The 25,000-nt window shown below is 40.7% G+C and overlaps 1 protein-coding gene across 1 annotated transcript in view; it reads right to left on the bottom strand.

Annotated features, from left to right (window-relative positions):
• Positions 1 to 25,000, bottom strand: part of ALG1 (ALG1 chitobiosyldiphosphodolichol beta-mannosyltransferase) — a 634,420-nt gene that overhangs the window by 538,757 nt on the left and 70,663 nt on the right. Inside the window, exon 4 of the mRNA XM_044089785.1 lies at positions 7,488 to 7,636. Within this exon, the coding sequence (XP_043945720.1) occupies positions 7,488 to 7,636 (149 nt within the window). The remainder of the gene's footprint in view (positions 1 to 7,487; positions 7,637 to 25,000) is intronic.

The raw sequence follows: 25,000 nt of genomic DNA, 5'->3' as shown, positions 1-25,000 counted from the left end.
GAAGCCTTCTAGCTTATCAGTGGGAGTGGTAAGCACTAGGTAGCCTATCTACCACAAGAGGCGTGGTTTCTGGCTCAGAAACTGTAGTTTATTGGCCGTTTGGGCAGTATTTCCATCCCTTTCAACTTTCTGGTTTAAAAGCCAGCGTTTGTGCGGGCTTGCGCGGATCCAGTTTTGGCATCCTGCAGACTGCAAGAGCATCAGGAAGGAGAAAGAGATACTCAAGTGCTTCCATCTTAAGTTTTTCCTAATTTACTGCTTTCTGCACTTGTTTTTAATTGTTTTTAATTTAACTGCATTTATTTAAACTGTATTTGTTTTAATATTGCTACACACTCCAGTGTGCTAGCTTGCACTGCATTTGAAATGTTTTTACTACTGTTTTAGCTGCTTTTCTATAAAAAAACAAAAAAAACCCAAAAAGCTCTAAGCTTGTTTCCCGCCTTTCCAGTAACTAGTCTAGTCCAGATACAGGTTTGCTGTATCCAGGACTGTTTGTAATCTTCTGAGCCCCCCAAGCCTTTCTGTGTTGGAGGAAATCCTTCTAGCTCATCAGTGGGAGTGGTAAGCACTAGGTAGCCTATCTACCACAAGAGGAGTGGTTTCTGGCTCAGAAACTGTAGTTTATTGGCCGTTTGGGCAGTATTTCCATCCCTTTCAACATTCTCATTTAAAAGGCAGCGTTTGCTCGGGTTTATGTTTGTTTAGGCTCTGCCTTGCGGCACTGAGGTGAGGTAAACCATTACTGGTTCCAGAAAGTCTGCCCTTCAGTTTTTCCCCTTGAATCTTGCTAGTTCTTTCTCTCTTGCACTTCAAATAGCTTAATCGTTTTGCACTTCAGCAAGTTTTTGTAGCAATTACTGGAGCACACCTAAGTGCCATCAGCACTAGCTGTTCTTCACGGAAATAGCTCCAGTACTTGGTAGTTATGACCACCCCTCCTGGCATGATTAAAGGGAGTTCCCTGTGCTTTCTCCTATTAACCTGGTGCACTTGGGCATTCTGAGGCAGTGTACCAACTGCCTCGTAAGCAGACAATCCTCTCCACCTACCTCTCCCAACACTCAGCCCTGCGAGAGATGCACTTATATCACCAAATTAAAAGCTACGCACTCTCCAGCCAAGACTGGACTAGCTGGTCAAGAGGAGAAGGTCAACACCTGCACCACACCACATGAAACACGTAGTCCTCCAGAGCACCCACCTCACATCTCTCACATAAAAACACACACCCACCTTCGGGGAGGCTCTCAATAGAAATTTACCCAAACAGCAGAGACATCCAAGACAGAAACACACTCCACCACCACAACACAGCACAAACCACAGGACACATATCTTACCTCCACAGTCTGACCCTCAACCTAAGTCCCTAAGGCTAAACACCTTGCCCAATACACTAAACATAGGTGACTCAATAGTGCGGCACACAGATGTCCCACTCACTAGGTTGAATAAGGAGAAGGTAACAGTCAGCTGTCTATCAGGTGCCAGAATCAGACACATAATACACGTACTCAGGTCACTCCACAACAAGTACAAGTATGACTCTGTCATTGTCCATGTGGGTGTGAATGACCTGAGTCGCACCTCCTTTGACTACATGAAACGAGACATGGTGGAGCTCTCACATTATGTGGCGCAGGCAGGTATGACCCTAGTCCTGAGCAGTATCCTACCTTCACCCAGGATGATACCGCAGTACAAACAAAAAATGATCGACTTCAACAATTGGCTAAGTTTCTGCTGTCATTCTAAGGGGATCCAGTATCTGTCTGCTTGGGACGACATGACTGACAGACCTTGATGCTTTGCCAGAGATGGCCTGCATGTATCACCCCTGGGTTTCCGGGTACTGGCTAAGGCTCTTGCCACCCCTACAGTGCCTTTTTTAGGCGGTGTTCCAAAGACCAAATTACCTCTGTAACAGCTATAAATAAATGTAATCTGAGGGACATGCTGCTCAACGCTAGAAGTCTAAATCTGGAGATGCACTCACTCGAAGCACTCCTCAAAATGGAGAACATCGACATTTGTGCTGTAATGGAGACCTAGTTTAAAGTGGCAGAAAGCATCCTTGTGCTACCAGGCTATAACTCATTCCACACCTTTCGGCTCTGAAACATGGACCGTAGCTCCAAAGGCGGTGGTGCCTCCAAATTCATAAAGGATATGCACACCTCCAGACTAGTAGTCCAGCATAACGCATCTGAAATACTTCAGGTGCAACTAACATTGGGTAAGATAGTGATCCAGGTCACAGCCTGCTATAGGTCCCCAATCATGTTCCTAGACTCTCACTCCATGTTCCTAAGCACCCTGGAATCTATCAAGCTCCAACCCAACACTCTCATACTAGGAGACTTCAACTACCCTTCCATCAACTGGGAGAACTACTCAAGCACCAATACACTGGCCCAACGCTTCCTGGAATTCATCACTTCCAATGCCCTGGATTAGCTCATTCTGATCTCCAATAGATGAAGCAACATCCTTGACCTGGTTATTACTAACATGGGTGACTGTTCCTCTACACCAGTAGTCAATCCCTCCCTGGTCAGATCTGACCATAAACTAATCACCACGGAAATCCAAATCTCACCCATACCTCCCGCAACGGTAACCACCTTGAAAACTTCTCCAAAGCTGACTTTGGGCTCCTAGAAACAGAGGTGGCTAATTCACGGCACCCATGCCAATGGAAAATAGCTGCATGACTGCCGAATCATACACCAATGCACTGTATGAACATGTACATAAATGCATGGAACTAGCCATACCCAACAGAACCAAAGTGCTCTCCTCCAAAAAAAGGAAGCCAATCTGGTGGTCCCCTGCCATTAATAAACTCTACAACAAAAGGAAGAAACTGTTGCAGAAAAAGGTGAAGTCCCAAGACTGGGAAAACTCCCTTATCAGCCTCAACAAAAAGTTGAGATCCCTCATTAAATCCTCTAAAGCCTGCTATGAAGCCAGAATTGCGGCAGACACTAACAATAACAAAGCCTTCTATAGTTATATCCAGAACCTCCACGGCAATACCCAGATCTGCTCTAAGTTATTGCACAATGTTACCTCCTATATTGAGCCAACAGATATTGCCAACATACTGGCAGACAGATTCAGTGCCAACGTTACCCCCCCCCCCCAAGGACCAATTACAATACCGGAAGAATGCCAGGCGCCCGGAATTACTGCAGCACAAGTTAAAGCTGCATTGTCCAAGGCCGAGAATACAGCTTCCATGGGACCCGATAATATCCCTGGCTGTGTTCTACATGATCTACAAAGTGAACTGGCACCACATCTGTGTGCCCTGTTCAGTCACAGCCTCACCTCAGGCTTTGTCCCTACCGAATGGTGCTCTGCTACAGTCATCCCTCTTCATAAAGGAGGAGCAACTACAGACCCTGGGAATTATCGCCACATTAGCCTGATGAGTTTGATATGTAAAACTATGGAACACATCATGATGTACCTGATTAACAAAGATATAGGAAATCTCCAAACTCTAGACCCCATGCAATTTGGCTTTGTGAAAGGGGAGGTCATGCCTGCTCAACCTGGTTGACTTCTTTGAGTCAGTCACCCGGGCTTTGGGTAAATGTAAGGCAGTGCCATACAGCCTGCCTCGATCTGGCCAAGGCCTTTGATACCATTCCTCACTTGGGAATTATTGACAAACTCACCAAACTAGGCATCAACCCCTACATCACAAGGTGGGTTGCAAACTGGCTCACAGATAGAACACACAGTGTGAAAGTCGACTGACTGCCGACCAGTCATGAGTGGAGTCCCACAGGGATCGGTCCTGGGTCCTCTTCAGTTCAGCATCTACTTTTCAAAAGTCCAGGCCAACACAAAGGGACTCTGGCTGACCAAGTTCACAGACGACTGCAAGCCGGGAGCCACTATTAACTCCCCAAGTGATGCAGACATCCTACAGAAAGGCCTCACTGAGACCAATGACTGGTGTCAAAACCATGGCCTTAAGCTTAATGCCAAAAAATGTGTCGTCATCCCTTTTGGTAAAAACTCAGTTCCCACTAATTACATCGATGGGAGCCCACTGAACACTGAAGAGATCTGGGGACGCAGGTTGACAGCAACCTCTCCTTTGACCACCACATTGATCCTATGGTCAGAAAGTCCTTCTATGTGGCACATCTCATTACCAAGGGTTATGCATCCAGGAAGAAATGGTCATTGTCTCTCTCTAATCTTCCCTCATTAGACTAATCATTGAGTATAATGCCCCATTAGGCATGTACCTCACTAGACACCTGCAACAGCTGGAGAGGCCATAGAAGTACCTCACAAAGAGGATCCTAGGCATTAAACACATGTCCTACACGGACAGACTCCAAAGACTCCAGCTATCCTCTGTCTCATATCGCCTATTAGCGGTGATCTTTGCTTGACTTACAAAGCCATGGCTGACCCAGCTCTGTTAGAAATTCTACATCTAAAGAAATCCAAATCCCTCTGCACCACACGCTCCAGAGACCTCAACCTCATTACCACACTCAACAGAACATGCTGGAGGGACAGGTTCCTCACCCAGAGACTGCCCATGCTCTGGAACAGACTTCACATACATGTCAAGCAGAGCACCTCTGCCAATGCTCTGGATTAGACTTCCCATACATGTCCAGCAGAGCACCCCGCTGTCCCTCTTCAAGAGAAATCTTTATGAGTGGCTGGGTAATAGAAAGTTCACCCCGGGGATCACTCCAGTGGCTCTACTTGATAGAGGCACTGGGAACCAACGTTGGGCGGTACAATGCCAAAGGAATTCTATGGGCTAGGCTTGTAATGGCTCCAGAGCCATTAGCCCAGTACACACCTATGAACCTATGAAGCAATGAATATTGTAATACAGACAAAAGAACTGGAGGTGGGAACTTTAGAAATGGGAAGGAGCAAATTGTATAGAAATAAGCACGGTTTGTTGGAAAATACATGCACAATAATATTCAGTAGGAGGAGGAATTTCATTTATAAGAAAGCAGGAGTTGAGCAATGCATATAATATTGGACTGAATGATAATTACTAACAAGAAAACATGTGTGTATACTGCATGAAAATAAAGAATAATCAAACACCAAACACTGTAAGAAACTTTCCACAAGGTGTTGGGAGGGTGGCCTAATGGTTAAGGTGTTTGCCTTACAAACACAAGGTGCAGGGTTTGAGTCTCACAAGGGATAATTGGCTAGGCTTACAATGGCTTGCAAGGGCAGTTAGCCTAGTACTAACCTATGAACTTATGTTCTCAGTGGAATAACTATACAAAATATTCCCCAGATTTGAAAAATGATGAACCTAGTACTGGTATTAACTGTTATAAAACTAAAACCTAAACTTAAAAGATAAAAATAAAAACAAAGCTGCCTGCTCAAATACATCTCTTAAACCTAGTTAAATCAAGTAAAAAAATCCAATCCAGGATATGTTGAATTCGCAGTTTATTAGACGAGCAATCTGTAAGACTTAATGGTTAATGCATTTAAGAACACTTAATTGCAAATGTATATGTGTGAGTAACTATAAGGCATCATCAAAAGACAATGAAGTAAATAAATATATATACATACACACACACACACACACAAACACATACCAATATAAAAACATAATAAAGAAAATCTTATTATCGTCAAAAATCCATAACTAAGTAACAGTAGCTAAGGAATATATATGCTATTAGTGTCACTCAATGTTATCTACATTACATTTAGAACTAAATTAGAAGCAAATCTAAATATGCCTAATGCAAAATCAAAAAATCCCAAAAAAATGCAAAATATAAAAATATATATACTAAAATAAACAAAAAAAAAAAATACAACAAGCAGTGTGTAAACTTTGTGTCTGAATTGCCCCATATAAACCATAACATTGTGTGAGTCCAGTTAATGAGAGATGCAATGTGGTAATTTTCGAAGTTTCAGCACATTTTCAAACAACAGTGAGCCTGAGTTGCCAAACTAATCTGTGTCTTTCCAAGGTGTTGTTGACATCACCTTCCAGGAACTCAGGCTCTAGTTTCTCGAGTATCTGGAACCTGAAGCCAGTGTGTCTCTTATGAGTGACCAAATGCTTAGGGAGGGCATTAGTATATAAAACATTTAGCTCAAATATAATATAAAATATAAAGAATAATGTTATAATTAATAAATAATAAAATAAATAAATAGATAAAAATAAATATTTATAAAATAAATTAAATAAATAAATAAGAAAATAAATTAATAATAAAAATACATTAATAAATAATGAAAATAAAAAAATAATGCTACTATGGTCGGTTTTCTTTTCTACTAATGTAGATGTAGCTATGCCATTGTTTAAAATGTAATTTCATTAAAATATCAAAAAAAAAAAAAAAAAACTAAAATATAACACAGTGAATAAAGGGATAGCGCTCCTAACTTCTTTTGACAGCTCAGGGACTTTAGACATGTGACCTTTAAGGTCTTTCTAATTGTTTTATATGTTTAGTGAAATATAAAGGGAGCATATTACTCGGTAACTTGTCTTATTGGTGCTAAATATTACCTCTTTACACCTTGAAGATATTCCTTTTAAAATCAGTTGTGCTAAATAAAAAAAAAATTTTCCTTGACAATCACAGTCACGTAATGGTCAAAAGAGATGGAATTTTCAAACCAAGTTACTAGGTCCCTGAGTGCATTAACATTTTGTAGTGGTGTATTTTCTATAACTAGTATGATGTGGGGGGGGGGGGTGTCAGCCAAAAGTTACAATCCTGCACTTTTTCAAATTAAATTTAGTTTGAGCTCATTTTTACTATAAATAGAATTTACCATGGAGAGTTTGGGTGTCAGGGGGTGACTTAACCCCCAGTTTGACAACATCTGCAAACTTTGTTGGCCAGAGGTTATGGCACTTTGCATTGGGGATCTGAGAAGTAAAGAACAAAAAGGAGAGGTCTCAGCACCGAGCCCCAAGGTATACTGTTGGCCACTTTCATAAATACTGATGAAGCTCCTGCAACGTGAATTGTGGGAGTTGTCTTTTAGCCAATTTGCTATCAATCTTAACACATTTTACTTTTTTAAATCACTGGCATCAAATCTAGTTGCCCAATTTTGTACATGGGGTCAGGGTGTTACATGAACAGTGACCATCACCTAGAGGCAATGTTCACGTCTCCTGCTGGACGGCCCTTCCATCATCTTCCTGTTTAATATCTGTTTTTTCATATTAGTTTTGTAATTTGTATCGATGAATAAGCACATTAATAAACTCACATTAATTAACATCTTACTCCTTACTATCTCCTATCTTAGTTCATAAAGAAGTCTTCTAAATGATGGGAAAAAATCTAAGATCCTCCAGCATTCCAAATTAGAAGAAACTCTGAATTGTACTATGAACTCTAGCCCTAAAAGGGGGAAATACTGACTGTAGAAAGAAGTAAAGTGTTGATGACTGTATAACAAGTCTTATTACAACTCACCATTTTGCAATCTGTACTACAGGATGGCACTTTCCAAGAGTCAGACTCATGATCGTATAGCCATAGTTGTGCCAATCAATGATAAGCTTGCTTCCTCTTAGAAGACAAATAAACCATGTAACAGCCACACTAGGCAGACCTGGAGGATTCTGCAATGAGAAAAAAAAGATAACATTACACACAGCAGTACAATAAGGAAATTTACAAGCATTTACCACAATGACAAACCTATAACAGCAGCAGCAGCTATCTTTTGTAAACCCTTAGGATGTCTGCAGCAGGTATTAGGAATGCCAGGCAATAAAACTCTCCTAGGCTACCATCCCTACCCTTTCACTTCAGACAATGTACAGCAGAACCATCTATCTGTGTTATGTGCAAAAGAAAAGCTAAGACAAGGTATCCAAGAAAGAAGAAGGCAAAGAGAGGAAGACTCCATAAAGGATGAGTACTGAAGGAACTCTGTTATCAAGGAGGGGCTTTCTTTTTATAGATGAATCATAATGCAATGATATTCAACTTTCATAACTTTTGAAGCTGGTAAGAGATCCATCTTTGGTAACTTTTATGACATAGTCTCTAGATAATCCTCCTGGATGGAAACTCTAAGTGAGCAAGCTTTTCATACCACTGGTTCCAAAGGAAGACATTGACCTGGAAATGATATCCAGCTCAGGGGGTCTCACAAAAATGTTCAAAGATGACCAGGTAACTTGCCTGCATAACTATGTTTTAGCAAAGGATATGAAAAGCTGACCATCCTTTCTCTAGGATCTAGCTGTGTGTGTATCTGTGTATCTGAGCTGTCTGTGGCCACCCATACATCAAAGGAGGTACCCCCCTAATTTGTATAAGCAACAAAGAAAGAAAAAAGTTAATAGATTGGTTTAGATTGGTTACCACTGCTACCTTGGACATAAATGATTGATTAATCCTGACAGTAAACCTCTCTTTATTGGGGGGGGGGACTATGGGAACAAGATAAACTTTGATAAAAGGAGTATGGACCCCTGAAATTCTTCTAGCAGAAGAGATAGCCAGGTATCTGAGGAAAAAATAAGCAAACTGTAATTTGCATTTAAAAGAGTGATCACAAAAGTGAGAGCAAAGTGATTTATATCTATATCTATCTATACATCTATTTCTCTCTCTCTCTCTATATATATATATATATATATATATATATATATATATATGTGGTTCCCATTCAGAAGCCTGAAACATCATAAGCCTGAAAATCATAATCCTGAAACCAAAAGCCTGAAAATTCAGAATCCTGAAAACTCAAAATCCTGAAAGCCCAAAATCCTGAAAGACCAAAATCCTGAAACTCAAAATCCTGAAAACACAAAATAGACATACTGATGTCATTGTGGCTTTGCTATTGTTAGCCCTGTGTGTTAGGTCATGCGTTGGGGTCAGGTAAGTGTGCGGTTGGTTTTATTTTAGGGTTAGGGGCGGTTTAAGTGAGTTAAGGTTAGGGCGCAGGTTAGGCATGTATGCAATAGTGACAAATATTGGGGTTAGGGGCGGTTTAAGTGAGTTAGGGTTAGGGCGCGGGTCAGGTGAGTGTGCGATAGTGACGGACCTTAGGGTTAGGGTTAGGGTTAGGGTCAGGGTCAGTTGGTAGATATTAGTGTCTTTATAGTGACATATTAGCATTATTTGTGTTTTCAGGATTTTGAGTTTCAGGATTTTGGGCTTTCAGGATTTTGAGTTTTCAGGATTCTGAATTTTCAGGCTTTTGGTTTCAGGACTTTGATTTTCTGGCTTATGATGTTTCAGGCTTCTGAATGGGAACCATATATATATATATATATATATATATATATATATATATATATACATACAGACAGCGACTGAGATAAAGATAGAAGAATAGATACAGATTGACATTTAGCTATATGCACTAGTATCTAATAATGGCACCTCAGAGAACTCCTCTTACTCTGAAGTACAGCAATCTCAGAGTTTATATATACTAAGTTGCAGTGGTGTATTGGGCAAGGACTGAAGCCCTCTGCAAAAAAAGCTTTATACGTTACAATGAATTTCAAGTTTCAGTGCTTGACAGAGTATCTGCAGCTTTGTGACTGCCCTTTTCAAAAATCACATATGGCTCTCATTCTGGTCATAGGCCCATGATACCAACTACAAAAAGAATTTTCCAAAAGAAGAGCTTTAAGTCAACTGCTGCTACTAGATCTAAAAAGGGGAAAGATCATCTTTTCAACATAAGGTGAATATCCTATGGGGAACCAGGTCTCTTAATGGATGACTGAGCTGGAAGCTATGGAAGAAGAAGACCTGTGCCTTATGTAAAATCAGAAATGGCTGCTAAATGCATACTTACAATGGATTAGCTGGACTGCTGTTTAAGACTGCTGACTGGTAATGTAGTGCTTGGGGAACAGGCATCAAGAAAGGGTCTATGCCCTGACTGTTACAAATGAAGAATCTAGTCCACATTGGGTTCTGGTCACAGGAAATGACAAACCAAGTTCCAAAACGGGGGTCATGATATTTGGAAATCAATGGAAATGAAGCAGACACATACTTAATTTTAGGGCATGACGGTTCAAGTGAGTATTTCCTGACGGATAACTTAGCCGTGTCTTACAAGGGGGAAGCCTCAAAAGATCTGACAGAAGATGCCACTGAAAAAGCAGGAACAAAGTCTGCCAGGCCAGTAGGGTGCAATTAGAAGTAGTTTGGCACTGTGCAGTCTGGCCTCCTCTAGGAACCCCATCATCTGTAAAAATGGGGGAAAAGAATACAGGAGACAGTCCAGTTATGGTTGGGCAAGGGCATTAATCACTTTAACTCCAGAAGGACGGAAGGGGAGATGAATCTGGGATACCTGGAACTAGCTGGGAAGACACAGAGATCATACAACAGACTGTTGCAAATGTGACATAGTCTTCTGGTCAGCAATGGACCACTTTAATCACTCATGGACATAGTGTCTTAACCTGTTGGCTACACAGCTGGACTCTCCTGGAATGTAAGTCTCAGTCAGAAAGGGATGGATCTGAATGGTTCACTGGCACACCATCATGGCATTAACAGGTGTTTTGGAGTAACAGACTATAGCCACATTGTTCAAATCTATGTATAAAATATCCTTGGGAAGGGAACCCCTGAAGGTTTGCATGTTAAACAGTACTGCTCTATTTTTTAGAATGATGTGTTAAGTGAGACTCCCAAGGTATCCACGTCTTCTGCATTGTTTGCTCACTGAAGTGCCTCTCCCCCAGTGCAGATGCATCTGTGGACACTGCCACCTACGGAATCTGTGTAATTTAAAGACTTCATCTGACAGTTGGCAGAATCCAGCCACCAAACTAGATAAGGGCAAGTCATTAGCAGACCAGCACACAGGAAAATGAATGCTGGGGCCAACAGACAGCAATATTCCACTGCAGGGGACATGTTAAGTCTGGCATAAGCAATAAAAAAATAAATAAATGCTGCTCTTTACAAAAAGACCATGAAGCACATTTCCACAGTTGCCACATGAGATGACAAAAAATACCTCTTGATTTGGAGACTGAAATCTATATGCAGCAACAATAACAACAAACCCTGGTATCAAAGCAAAGTGCAATCATATAAGTAAACGATGCATAACAGCAGACGTTCAAATGATCACTGCTGTAGCAGCTTAATCTATATGGGTTATATCCTGCATATTAATAATATATGAATGACATCCACCACTGGAAACCAAGATCACTTGGAACCAAAATACCTCCAATGATGTCTGGCGATACCAACAACTACAAAGGGAACAGTATAACACAACAGTTTCCCTTTATTAGTTGTTTAGCAATTTGGCAAATACAGTCAAATCCATAAAAACGCTTTAATCTAAAATAAATGTTAGACTTCTTCAGAATTACACAAAAAACATTTTTGCTCCCTCAAATAACCTTAAATCTATCACACATCCAATTCTTAAATTCACATTATATCACTTTGTTCTAAAAACGTTCTCATCCAAAAAAATACAAAATAGATCCAACTATTAATACAAAAAAGTAACAAGTATATAACAAAATAACAACTGTGTAAAAAAGAAACATAAAAAATTGCATAAAAATTAGAAATAACAAAATATAAGAAAATGTGTACACTTATGAATACCCAGATAATGTATAAAAGACGTGTAAAGGTCATGTATGTTCTACTTAAAAAAATGTCTGTCTTAAAGAACACCTATACACAAACCTTTAATCTTATCAAAAAAATGTTACACAACAAATGTAGAGTCATTTTGGACACAGTATTGTTACATATTAATGTTATGTGTGTTACAGAAGGGTAAACAGGGCCATTTCATCACAATTTGACTGAAGGCATCTTGAGTACTGGCAATATTGTAAGATGTTCATTCAAAGCCAAAAAGTTTGTGGGACCCAACTTAAGCTGACATATTAACTCTTTATATTCCATCTGAGTTCCCCATTGCCCACCCCTGGGATCATTGGAGACTCTCACTATAATAGCAATAACAAAATTAAAAATTTTCCACTTAAACAAACACAATGTAGTTTGTGATAAAGAATTATTTTTGTTTTCCTTTAGCATATCATACCAGTACTCCTAGACTCTCTTAGGAGGGGATGCTCTGTTTTTCCTATGCTGAATGCCTTACAACTAGAGCAGACAGCCAGATATATCACCCCACTCATTCTACAGTTGCCCCAGGATAGCATCAGATGGGATTTTTTTACGTTGTCAAGATCTCACTAGTCTAAATAAATGCACATTGACTGCAATGTCCACATTTGGATGTACTATATACTACCTATCCATCAGTAATCCTTTGTGGTCTACATACACAATGTTTCTCAAAGTAATACTTTAAGCCCATGCCATTCTTATATACAAATCTCTGGTTATCATCCAGTAATGTAAGAAAATGCCCATCCACCTTAAACGTACTCTAATTAGCCTTAATGATGTCTTTAATCTCTGGTGTATCCAGTCTACATTGGAAGACCATTGCCTTCTCAAACACTAGGTTTACTGTATTTTGGGGATCCAAACCAATGGACTCCTGTACTTCCTCAACTTCTCTGTTGGTGGTAACTGGTATTGTAACCTGGTTTAATCTAACACCCTATAAAGGTTTATATTTGTTCCCACATCAATATACTTGAAAAAGGATTTACCTTTATTCCTACTAGGAGATTAGAACTAGAAAATGGTTTTGTTATTAACCAGAAAGTTAAATTTGACATACCAGTTCCGTGAGAAAAAAAGATTATCAAGGTAACCCTAGTAACAATTTAAAGAAAAAAAATACTCATTTTCATACTTGAAAAAGTATGCGAGAAGGATATTTATAACTATTTCGCTAAGAATCATGGTGAGCACAGTATGGCCGATTTCAAACATGAGGAAAGAGACACACTTCGGGCTTTATCCAGTGATCATGCAGTGAGGATTATGAAACCTGATAAGGGGGAGGAGCTGTAACATTTGATATGACTGACTGCATTGCTAATATGTTTGAAGTATTGCAAGACATTGAAAAATACATTACAGTGTCAATTAAAGAAACTAACATTGCACAAAGGAACACAGATTTGATCCTGAATGATTGGCTTTTACAAGGTTCTGGTACTTCTACTACTTATAATTTTCTTTTTAACAGTTCTACTCATGTCCCAAGTATTTTTGGGATCTCCAAAGTACACAAAACATCTTGAAACTGCCCTTTACACACACTGTGGCAGTACAAGGCTTGAAGATGTATCTGCTGGTGGGGTTTCTTGACAGAAACAGTTTTTAGCAAGAAACCCCACCTTTTTAATGATTTGGGGATTTTTCTGGAAAAATTCATAAAGGGCTTTTGAAAGGACATACTAGTTTCCTCACTCTGGATGTGACTGATCTTTTTACTTGTATCCACCACAATACTGGTTTGAGCTGGCTTCATGACGCACTACTTGACTATAAACAACTATTGAGATCAACCTGCTTATGGATTTGATGGAAGTTATTTTGAACATCATCATCCTATATTCTGAGGAAGAATTCTATAAGCAGGTGAAGAGAGTAGCCCATGTGTATGTGAACACTGTATTGTGCAGCTGGGAAAAGAAAGTACAGTTGTGTACACTTACCATAAATGTAGATGTTCAAGTGTATTCACTGTTGCAGTCATTACACTTGGGTAATCTGCTGGCAGGTTGCCCTCAGTCGGCCTGAATTCCAAAGTCTTGGGTCCTGCGTCGGTTGCTGTCTTCTCTTCCATGACGTCAGGTCGTCAGGGGTATAAAGCATGCAGCCGACACCATTTTCTTTAGTTTTTCTTGCCCCCGATGTCAGGTGCCCCCAAAAAGGTAGCAACATTATATATATATCTATATATAGACACATGCATCAATAGAAACGTTACCTTCATCTACAAGCAAATACACCACATAGGTTGTAGAAGACAGAGAAGGAAAGATAAACTTCACAACGACAGGGGGATGGCAGGAGGGTAACCTGGACTGCAACAGTGAATACACTCGAACATCTACATTTATGGTAAGTGTACACAACTGTACTATGTTCTTCGTGTTTCACTGTTACAGTCATTACATTTGGGTAGAACCCAAAGCTATGGTTGGGAGGCTGGAGCTAAACAGCATTAGGTTTGGCTATAAGGCCCTGCAGCACTGCAGTGGCAAAGCCTGCCTGGACTTAGAGTAGAGAGGCAAATGGTAATGTTTTGTAAAGGTGTGAACAGAACTCCAAGTAGCAGCCTCTAGAATGTCTTTGGTTGGTAATCCTCTGAGAAAGGCTGCTGAAGTAGCTGCAGCTCTGGTGGAATGAGACCTAATGCCCTTGGGCACAGGTTTACCATGGTCTAAGTAGCAGAAACGGATGCAGTGGCTTATCCACTTTGAAACTGTCTTCTTTGAAATAGCCTTTCCTTCTGATCCTGCAGCATATGACAGTAGTAATTGCTCAGTTTTTCTTAGAGCTTTTGTCCTGCTCAAGTAGAATCTTAGCTGTCTGTGTACGTCCAAAGAGTGCAGAATTCTCTCCCCCTTGTTCTGCAGATTTGGATAAAAAGTTGGCAGATGAATTGTTTGGTTAAGAGCCACACTGGAAACCACCTTAGGCATAAAAGTAGGATTTGTCCTCAGAGATACCATGTCTGGGTAAAATATGATAAAAGGCTCTACAGCCATGAGGGCCTGTAGCTCTGAAACTCTTCTTGCTGAAGTAATTGCTAGTAGCAGAGCTGTTTTCCATGATAAGAACTTTAGATCAGCGGTAGCAGCTGGTTCAAATGGAGGCAGGGTGAGCTTGGGATATATAAACAAGAACCAGAGCAACGTATGTTCTGTAGAATGACTTTTTAGCATAAGATTTTTTAATTCAAGATTTTATTTTTTGTAAATATTTATGGAGTATGTTACAATGAATTAACAGGTGTAGCCAGGCCAGTATGGCAGATTATAGACGAACAACAATTCATGTTTCTGTATTTTAAAAAAATCTTGCAACATTCTTAAAATCAATTATAGCTTTAAGATCTAATTATGATTTGTAGTCACATGGTTGGAGGGGAGTCATATATTAATGGTTCCCTTCTAGTATGTAATCCATCTTGATAAAGCTTGGTATTCGAGCCAAGCGAAAGCGCTTGATTTCAATTGTTTCTTGGATGTATTTTAAAGTTCTTTTTGGTCAAAGGAAGACCTGGTACTGTTTTTAAAGAGGACACGATTAAAAGTCATTTTATGCTTCATCCTACGGACTGGTTCCTCTCACTGTGGATTTACTGCTTTGGTGCCTTCTGTTTTAACTTTGTTTGTTACGAGCTCTTCCAACACATAATTGAGGTTGCATGCAGGTAATGGTGATCTTCTAGGAGGCCTTCAATTTTTGGCTCCTCTAAGATACTGCTTTAGTAAAGGATGAGAAAAGATTGGTGGCTCTGTATTGTAATGAGCCAAAATGGCAGAGGCATGGATTTTGATTGATGAGAAAGATAGGCCTTTGTCAAGCATCTCAGTTAAGTATTGTAATATCTGAGGAATATGTTGTTCTGCTGTATCAGTTCCTTGTGCTTAATTCCAAGCACAGAATCTCTTCCAGTTGTCAGCATAAGATTTTCGAGTACTAGGCCTCCTGGCTTCCAAAATGACATTCATCACAGCTTTACTGAGAGGTGTTGTTTGTATGACTACATGATTAGCCATACTGCCATGTTCAGAGTCTGTAGTTGATTATGCAGGATCGGATTGTTTTGCTGGGACAGTAGTTGTGGTCTTTGAAGCAAGGTCCAAGCTGGGTATTGAGCCAAGTTCCTTAGGACTGGGTACCAGTATTGGCGGGGCCAGTCCGGGGCAATTAATATCATCTTTGGCTTCTCTTGTCTGACTTTTAGGAGGACCTTGGGTAGAAGAGGAAGAGGAGGAAATGCGTAAACTGATAGGTTTTTCCAACTGAAGGATAGGGCATCCACTTTCAATGCTTGTCTGTGATAAGTCCTTGTGCAGAATCTTTTCAACTGATAATTTTGAGGTGAGGCAAAAAGATCTATGTCTGTGCTCCCCCATTTCTCTGTTATCATTCTGAAGACTTGTGGATTTAGTTTCCACTCGTGAGGATCCACAAGGTTTCTGCTTAAATCGTCTACCAGAGTGTTTTGTTTTCCTGGCAGGAATTAAGCTTGAAGATGTATTTGTTAGGTCAAAGCTGTGTCCCACAGTGCCATGGCTAACCTACAAAGGGGGTATGAGTGTGTGCCCCCTTGCTTGTTTATATACCACATGACTGTGGTGTTGTCCGTGTTTATCAGTAGTTGTCCTGGATGAAGCAAATCCTTGAAGGCTGTTAGGGCACTTTGAACGGCTAGCATCTCTTTCTTCTTGAAATGAAGATGCATTTGTTTTGGTGTCCATAAGCCCTGAATGCATCTTCCTGCCATGTGGGCCCCCCAGGCATAATCTGATGCGTCCGTTGTTAAGGTTTGGCTGGCAGGGGGGAGAGTGAAGGAAAGTCCCATGTTTTGGTGACATGCCTTTGCCCACCATCGAAACTCCTGTCGCAGGCAGGGAATGAGAGGAATCATTGTTTCCAGACTGTGTGAATGTTGACTCCATAAACTTTTTAGGTACCATTGAAGTTTCCTCATATGCAGTCTTGCATATGGAATTAGTAGAATGCAGGATGCCATGAAGCCCAGAGCCTGCAGAATTTGCCTTGCAGAAGACTGAGTTTTAGTTGCCCTCAGTTTGAAGTAAGCAGTCAGTTGCCTTTGCTTGTCTGGCGTGAGGTAAGCCATCTGGGCAGTTGTTTCCAAGCTTTCACCCAGGAATGTTATTTTTTTAGAGGGTACCAGTTGTGATTTCTTTTCATTTATTGTGTACCCTAGGCATGTTAGAAGCCTTTTCACAATCGCCAGGTGTCGAAGAAGAGTGTCCTTGTTCTCTGCTTGAATGAGGCAGTCATCCAAGTAAGGATATATTTGTATACTTCTTTGTCTGCAAAATGCAATTACTGGTGCCAGGCACTTTGTAAAGACCCTGGGCGCAGTAGATAACCCAAAGGGCAGTGCAGAGAATTGGTAATGCATTAAACCAGCCTTGAATCTGAGGTATCTTCTGCACGATTGTCTTATTGGGACATGCAGGTATGCCTCTTTTAGGTCTAGAGTCATCAGTCAAGCATTCTTGCCCAGCATGGGCAGAAGCTGCTGCAAAGTCAGCATTTTGAATTTTGGAACGTCCAGTTATGTGTTCAGAATCGATACATCCAGTACTGGATGCCAGGCCTTGTCCTTTCTGGGTACCAAGAACAGTCCTGAGTAAAAATCTTGTCCTTTTTCCTGTTCTGGTACTGTCAGAATGGCCCCCATATCCATGAGGGACCTAACCTGTTTCTGTGCCTCTGCCAACAGATTTTTTGGCAGATCTGGCCAACCATTTGCCATTGGCAAAGTATGGAAGTGGAATATGTATCCCTGTGATACCATGTTTAGTACCCACTTGTCCCAGGTTATTAACTGCCAACTTTGAGCAAAAAGTGCTAATTTTCTCCCTATGGGTGCTGCCAAAAGATAAATGCTTGGTGTAAGCACAGGGAAGTCATTGGGATTGCTTTCTGTAGGTTTGTGCTTTATCACCTCCAGATTTGGAGGTGGAAGCGCCCCATTGCTTTGACCTGTATGAATCTTGCGCCTGATATCTGAAACCCTTAGGGCATCTGGATTTGCCCCTTTGAGCTCTGTCTGACACAGGAAAGGACCAATTCTTTGTAGGCCAGTGTCTACCAAATCTTGGTGGCTGCACTTGTAAGAAGTCTTTAACAGTTTACATAGACTTAGCTTTGTCTTCCATTTTCTTTAAAACCTCTTCTGCCTTAATATCAAACAGAGAATCATGCTGTAAAGGTGCATCTAGCAATTTAGCTTTAACATGATCAGGCAAATTTTGTTCCTTTAACCAGGTATGCCTCCTAATCACAGATCCATTAACTGCGGCCCTGCAGGAGGCCTCTAAGGAATCAAAACCACATTGTAAAGTATGCTTTCCAACTTGTTCAGCTGCATGCAATAATTCCTGCAATTCTTTATTTTCTGCCCATTCTGAAATCAACATAATTTTCTGTTTCAGCAATCCCATAACATGTTGTTGGTACTTAAGCATATGAAATTGACAGTTTAAAGCCCTGATTGCCAAGGTTGCAGATGTATAAACCTTTTTTCCCTATCGGTCTAGTGCCCTTGAATCTCTGTAAGAGGGGGTAGGATTTTTGCTGTTGAGGCCTTAACTCCCTTTGGACCCTGTGAAATAGTTTCAGGATCAGCAGCAGGGTTTCTAAATAAAAATTTAAGTGAGTCAGGGACTCTGTACTATTTGTCAGGCTTACTGGGAGCCGGAGGTAAGGAGTCAGGGGTCAAGCTTGACTCCGAAAACACATCATCCACAATGTCTAAAACAGGGGGGATGGCTAAAGGCTTGTGCTGAGGGAGAAGAAGGAAATCCCTGAGCCTCTTTTTTGATTCTGAGAAGTCTTGACTCTTCCAGTGAAAATGCTCCCTCAAAGTATGCAAGGTTTCTCCAAATGAATAGTCCTCAGAAGGAGATGCAGATGGAATAGACTCCTCAGCATCAGAATCCTTATAGGAAGGTATAGATAATTCCTGATCAGAAGAGGAATCAGAAGAAATAGAAACCTGATCTGAAGATTCATAATCAGTGTCTTGTCTAGGCCTCTTATCTGGAGGGGGATGGGTACCCCTGATCAAGGTAATAAGGTCTTCAGCCATTTTGATCATCTGTTTTTTAGGCACAGAGGCCTGTGCATGTGGCTCATGCGTCGTTTTTTTAGTTTTAGAAGTTGCTTTTGTCTTTGGTTTTGCAGCTGTCGTCGGTTTGATATACACATGTTGTGGTCTGAATACACCCTCAGAAGCCGGTGCCTGCTCAGCAACTCTGGACCCATCTCAGGGAGATACATCCGTCGGTCCAATACCTTGAGTATCTTGCGGCATGCCGGATTCCACATGGGTGTCGGTAGAGGCCTGCAACTCGAAAGTAGCGGGTATCAGGGGCTGCAAAAGCACCTCACTGAGTACCGGTGACTGGCTTAGGAGAAGCTTCGTCGTCGGTTTTGGATCTCGACTGCCTTTCTCTGTCCTTTTCTTTGCGTTTTTTATGTACTCCGGTAGTCGGATTGTTATCCGACGACATTTCTGGGTAGTTAAATCTGTTTCCAAAATACTTTGATGCAAAAATATACTGACGCTTAATAGTGCATTGGTTAAATCTAGCACAAAACCGACAGCCAGGGACGTTGTGATCAGGGCCTAGGCAAGGAATACGGTATAAATGGAAATCCTTATGAGGTATTTGCTTCCCACAAGTAATACAATTATTATCTTTTTCTGACATCGGTAAAAAGCAAGAAAAAAGTTTCCCCAATGGGGTACTTAGCTTTAGTGAAGACTTCAGTTCAGAAACTGAAATTCGAATATTTCAGTAGTCGGCTGACCGGCACTTGTGAAATGCTTCTGCTTCAGGCACCGCACGGCAAGAAAGACTAAAGAAAATGGCGTCGGCTGCATGCTTTATACCCCTGACGACCTGATGTCATGGAAGAGAAGACAGCAACCGACGCAGGACCCAGACTTTGGAATTCAGGCTGACTGTGGGCAATCTGCCAGCAGATTACCCAAATGTAATGACTGCAACAGTGAAACACGAAGAACATGTGTTTTTAATTCTACATCTGTTCAGACTTAGAGCCTATACCTTAGGTATTTGGGCAATATATTTATTATTTGAAACACCAGTTCACTTTAAAACTGGAGTTTGTGGACTTTCTAAATGGCTCCATACATTTTCTTAGCTTCACACAACATGGTGAAGTTAAAATGTTTGTCAGGTAGGTAGCTTTAGTTATTATAAGTAATTAATTACTCTTACAAATTACTGTACAATGATGCTCAGTGTTGGAGCTTTGATGCATAAACTTGTGATTTTTTTTTTTTTTTTGCAAAACTGCAGTATTCTGCTTTGACAGAAGTACACTGATGGGCACAGCATATTCCAATCTTGGCAGAAGAAAATTAATTGCAATAGCATGTCTTGCTTTCATAGCTCTCAACAGTCCTTGACTTGCCTCATATTTTTTGGCCTGCCCTTGTAAAAATTTTGATCACTAAAGATTACAGTCCATCAATAATCTCAAACATGAAAGCTTCACACTTCTTATTCTTCAGAAAATCCATGTTGATGCACAACCTGCAATTACATATTTGGCTGTATGGGCTTGGTAATTTACAGCTCTGAAGGCCAGGGTTGAGGAGGTGTAGACCCTTGTACCCATAGTTATTGAATACCTAGTTTTACAAATCAAATTCAAATGCTCTGAAATATATTTCTTGTTGGGAATGAGACTGGAAGATGCTAAGGGTTTAGAAGTCCCATCCTTATCTGTAGAAAAGGAAGCCAGATCTACTAGAGGATTTCTGGAGAGGTATTTGTGACTCAGGCTCCTTATATACTGTAGCCTGTCAGGCTTCTTGGATTCAGGGGGTTGAGTACCTAGAAAAGAACAGGAAGAATGGACAGCATCCTCCAAAGCCCCAGTTAAGACAGCCATAATATCTCTACTGAGTTCCTGAAATTTCTCTTCCTTACCATTTAGACAGATGTGACATTTTAGAAACAGTGTTGGGGAATGAAAATTCAGTAGGGACACTTCCCACAGATTCTGACTCACGTGGAACTAGAGAGAAGAATGAAGAAGCATTCTCTAACTCTTCCTCTTCAGAATCTGAAAGAAACTCTTCCTCAGAAGAGGAGGGGATGTTTTTCTCTTAGAAAAAAAAAACAGGTGCTGAGAATTTTAGAAACTGAAGGCCTCTAAAAATTCCATTTGCAAAACTGTACCATTCATCTTGGGACTTACTGCCACTGGTTGGGAAGGAAGTGGGGGGTGCTTGCTTCTTTTTGAGATTTTTGTCTTGGAAGTGTCCGGCTTAATGGTTTCGATATACTGCAAACCCAGACCTCCATGATCAAGTCCCTTAGTTGTTAATGAGACCCAGGGTATACTACTGGACCCTTCATGCAAAAGAAAACAACATTTTCCCTTCTATGCAGGTGTCTGACATCCAGTCATCATGGAAGTGTCTGATTCCTGACCCAGACTGGCTTCCCATGGAGCAACAACAGAGGAATCAGAAATATTGGTCTGAGGGCTCATGACAATAGATTTATTAGTCAGACTGGGAAAGCAAGGTTGAAGGAAGGGCTCCCTCAGTAACGTCTTTAGTACATTTTTTCTTTTCCTTTGCCCAAAGAGGACATCTGAAAAAGAGGAGTTAGCAGCCATGGAGGGACATGGAAAAGCTTTGAAATGGTGGCTTTCCAGGGAAAAAAACTAAGGCCATTAAGCAGAACGAGAATAGTCTTCTGGGTAAAGGAAAGACAAATATCGCAAAGCAGATGTCATATGATTTTCCCCAGACCAAAGACACAGGCCATGTAGGAATCCTTGTATAGGATTTGACTATCACATATATATTTTTCCCTTTTGCTATTCATAAGAAAAAAATTACCACAACTTTGAGTCAAAATAAAAAAAGAGGAAGGCCCCACAAAGAGGTGCTTATCTAATCAGAAAGCTGATATAAAAGCCTACTGCCAAAACTAAAGTCACAGCATGGACAAGATATCTGTTTGAACACTTCATCAGCAATAAAAGGTCTGACTTCTGGTGTCAGTATATCCCCTTTTAAACCAGCACATCCTTGTGCTTCAACAAACATAGGGTGTATGAGGAAGGAACCCAAAAGTTTTTGTACATTGAATGTCCAATCCCATATATGTGTGTGCATGTATATATATATATATATATATATATATATATATATATATATATATATATATATACACACATAGATACATACATATATATATATATATATATAAATATAAATAAATGTGTGTATATATGTATAATATATATATGTATTTCTGTTTAAAAACTGTCATAGCTTGTTGTCTTAGGCTATTGTATAAACTGAAACATTTACTCTGTGTAATTATCTCTTGGCTAGTGGGGGCTGGTTCTTTTGTGTTCTTGTAAAAAAAAGTTGTTGTTCTGGTCTTTGGTGCAGGCTGGAGAAGTTGTTTGACCGCAACTGAGCTACAAAATATAAGTATTTTTTGATTATTTTAACAGATTACTGTTTTTATAATTTAATATATATAAAGCACTTTGTCTATTCAGAATCTTCAGAAATCATTTTCTGTTTAAAAACTGTCATAGCTTGTTGTCTTAGGCTATTTTGTCCCACCCTCCCTCCCTGTTGGTGTCTTGCTCTTATACTTGGTGGCTTTGCAGTTGCCCGCCCCTACTGTGACACACCTCCCAGTCTAGTGTCATTAGCTCATTCTTCTTAATACAGAGAGAACATTTGATAAGGCCTTCTGTTCCTCCTTTTTACCTTTTCAAAAGTAAAACAAAACTTTTTTTCTTCTTCGCCTGAACCTTCTTGTGTTCTGACTGTCCTTCTCAAACATATTGGAAATATACAGTATATTTCAGAGCATTTGTTATAACTGTATTTGCTATAACCGATTTAAGTATTTTTTTTTGGCTTTTTGAATATTTACTGCTTAGCGACTGCATCTTAGCCTGTTTATACAGCTCTGCATTCTATTTAAACTGTTTTTGTGTTGATTAACTGTTTTGCACTCTTAAAAAGTTATTTGTTGCTTAATTTTACCTGTAGGCTAACACACTCAAGTGTGCTAGCCACTTAAAAGCATTTATAGCATTTACTGTCTGTTTTTTTTTCCTTGTCTCTGTAAAAAAAAAAAAAAAAAAAAAAAAAAAATCTCTTGTTTTCCCACCTTACTGAACTAGAGTAGTCCAGTTTCAGAGTTGCTGATCCCTGGGCTTTGTTTTTAGTTCCTGTTACTGATCCATTGCCTTATTAGGAAGGAGGGAAGTTTCTTTGCTTACCAGTGGGAGTGGGAAGCACTGAGCAGCCTTTTTGTCCGAATTGGTGAAGTTTCAGCCAGAAACTAGTAGTCTATTGGTCGTTTTGGGCCAATTCCTAGCTCCTTTCAGCCCCCTGCTATAAAACACGCTAAACACGTGTTTTCCAGCTTGTACCAACTCTGCACAGATCCTCGTGGTGGCCTGCAGAGTGATCCAAGCAGCAGAGAGCTAAAAGAGTGACTTTCTACCAGATATAAGTATTTTTGTGGCTTTCCCACTGTTATTAAGCTAGCGACTGCATTTCGCCTGTTTTACTGCTACTTTAAGTGATTTCTGCATTTTACACTGTTTATTGCACTTTAAGTTACTAATTGTTGCAAATTGTTTCTGTAGGCTACACACTAAAGTGCGCTAGCCGATTTACAGCATTTATAGCATTTACTGTCTGTTTTTTCCTTATCTCTGTAATAAAACAAAAATCTCTTGTTTTCCCACTTTACTGAACTAGAGTAGTCCAGTTTCAGAGTTGCTGATCCCTGGGCTTTGTTTTTAGTTCCTGTTACTGATCCATTGCCTTATTAGGAAGGAGGGAAGTTTCTTTGCTTACCAGTGGGAGTGGGAAGCACTGAGCTGCCTTTTTGTCCGATTTGGTGAAGTTTCAGCCAGAAACTAGTAGTCCATTGGTCGTTTTGGGCCAATTCCTAGCTCCCTTCAGCCCCTGCTATAAAACACGCTAAACTGTACTGCTGATCTAACCAGCATATCCTATAACTGAAAAGTTCATCTCTACTTGATTCCCAAGTAGACTATTCTCTATCTGTAAAGCCTAGCACTTACTCCTACAGTACTTGCACCTTGATAAAGCACTCTTATTATAGATAGTACCCCACCAGCCCAAAACCCACTTCCCCGGAGTCCTTTGAAAGTTCTTTATCTACTACTTCTAGTATGTCGAGGATCAGTTGCTAGTGTCCTCACCAGCACAACTGGTGAACCTGGGAATATTGAGGCAATGTTACAATTGCCTCATGTACACAGACAATCCTCTCCTTCTCCCACAAAACACAAATACATGTGAGAGATGCAACTATACGGCCAAACTGGAGGCTGAGCTCTCTCAACATAGGACTGGCAAGACCAGACAGGAGGAGAAGGCAACCACACACAATACATACCCAGTCACACATGGTACCATCACAACTTCAAATCATACACATACTCACACAAAGACATACTGGAGGCTCTGGTCAAAAATTTACCAAAACAGCAGAGGCCACCAAAGCAGACACCCAAACAAATACCACCTCACGACCCAACACATGCAACACATAGACCACACAGTCAGAGTGTCAAACAGTCACAGCCCTTAAGGCCAAACAAAATGCCAGACACACTTGTCATTGGTGATTCCATAGTCAGACACACTGGCGTCCGCTCACCAGACTGAGTAAGGAGAAGGTCACAGTAAGCTGCCTGTCGGGCGCTAGAATCCGCCACATAACGCAAGCACTCAGGTCTCTCAACAGCAGGTACAAGTACGACTCAGTCATTGTCCACGCTGGTGTCAACGACCTGAGACGCACCTCCTGGACTACATGAAAAGGGACGCCGAGGAGCTCTCTGATTATGTAGCCCAGGCAGGTATGACCCTGACCTTGAGCAGTATCCTACCTTCACCTAGAATGATGCCACAATACAGTGATAAGATGATCAGCTTTAATAATTGGCTTAAATTCTGGTGTCATTCAAAGGGATCCAATGTCTGTCTGCCTGGGATGACATGCTGGACAAGCCACGCTGCTTCGCAAGGGACGGCTTGCACCTGTCACCCTGGGCTTCCGGATATTGGCAAAGGCTCTTGCCACCCCATAGTGCCTTTTTAGGCAAGGCTCAAATTCTAAACCTACCACCCTAGAACACCAAAAGGAAAAAACTAAGGGTAATGCTGCTCAATGCCAGAAGTCTCAATCTCAAGATGCACGCACTCGAGGCCCTTCTCAATATGGAGAACATCGATGTCTGTGCTGTGACAGAAACCT

This window comes from Protopterus annectens, chromosome 12.part0 (genome assembly GCF_019279795.1).
Source record: "Protopterus annectens isolate FY-2018-M chromosome 12.part0, PAN1.0, whole genome shotgun sequence".
Lineage (NCBI taxonomy): Eukaryota > Metazoa > Chordata > Ceratodontiformes > Protopteridae > Protopterus > Protopterus annectens.
The sequence above is the reverse complement of the archived record's forward strand: the minus strand, read 5'-3'. Positions and strand labels throughout refer to the sequence as shown.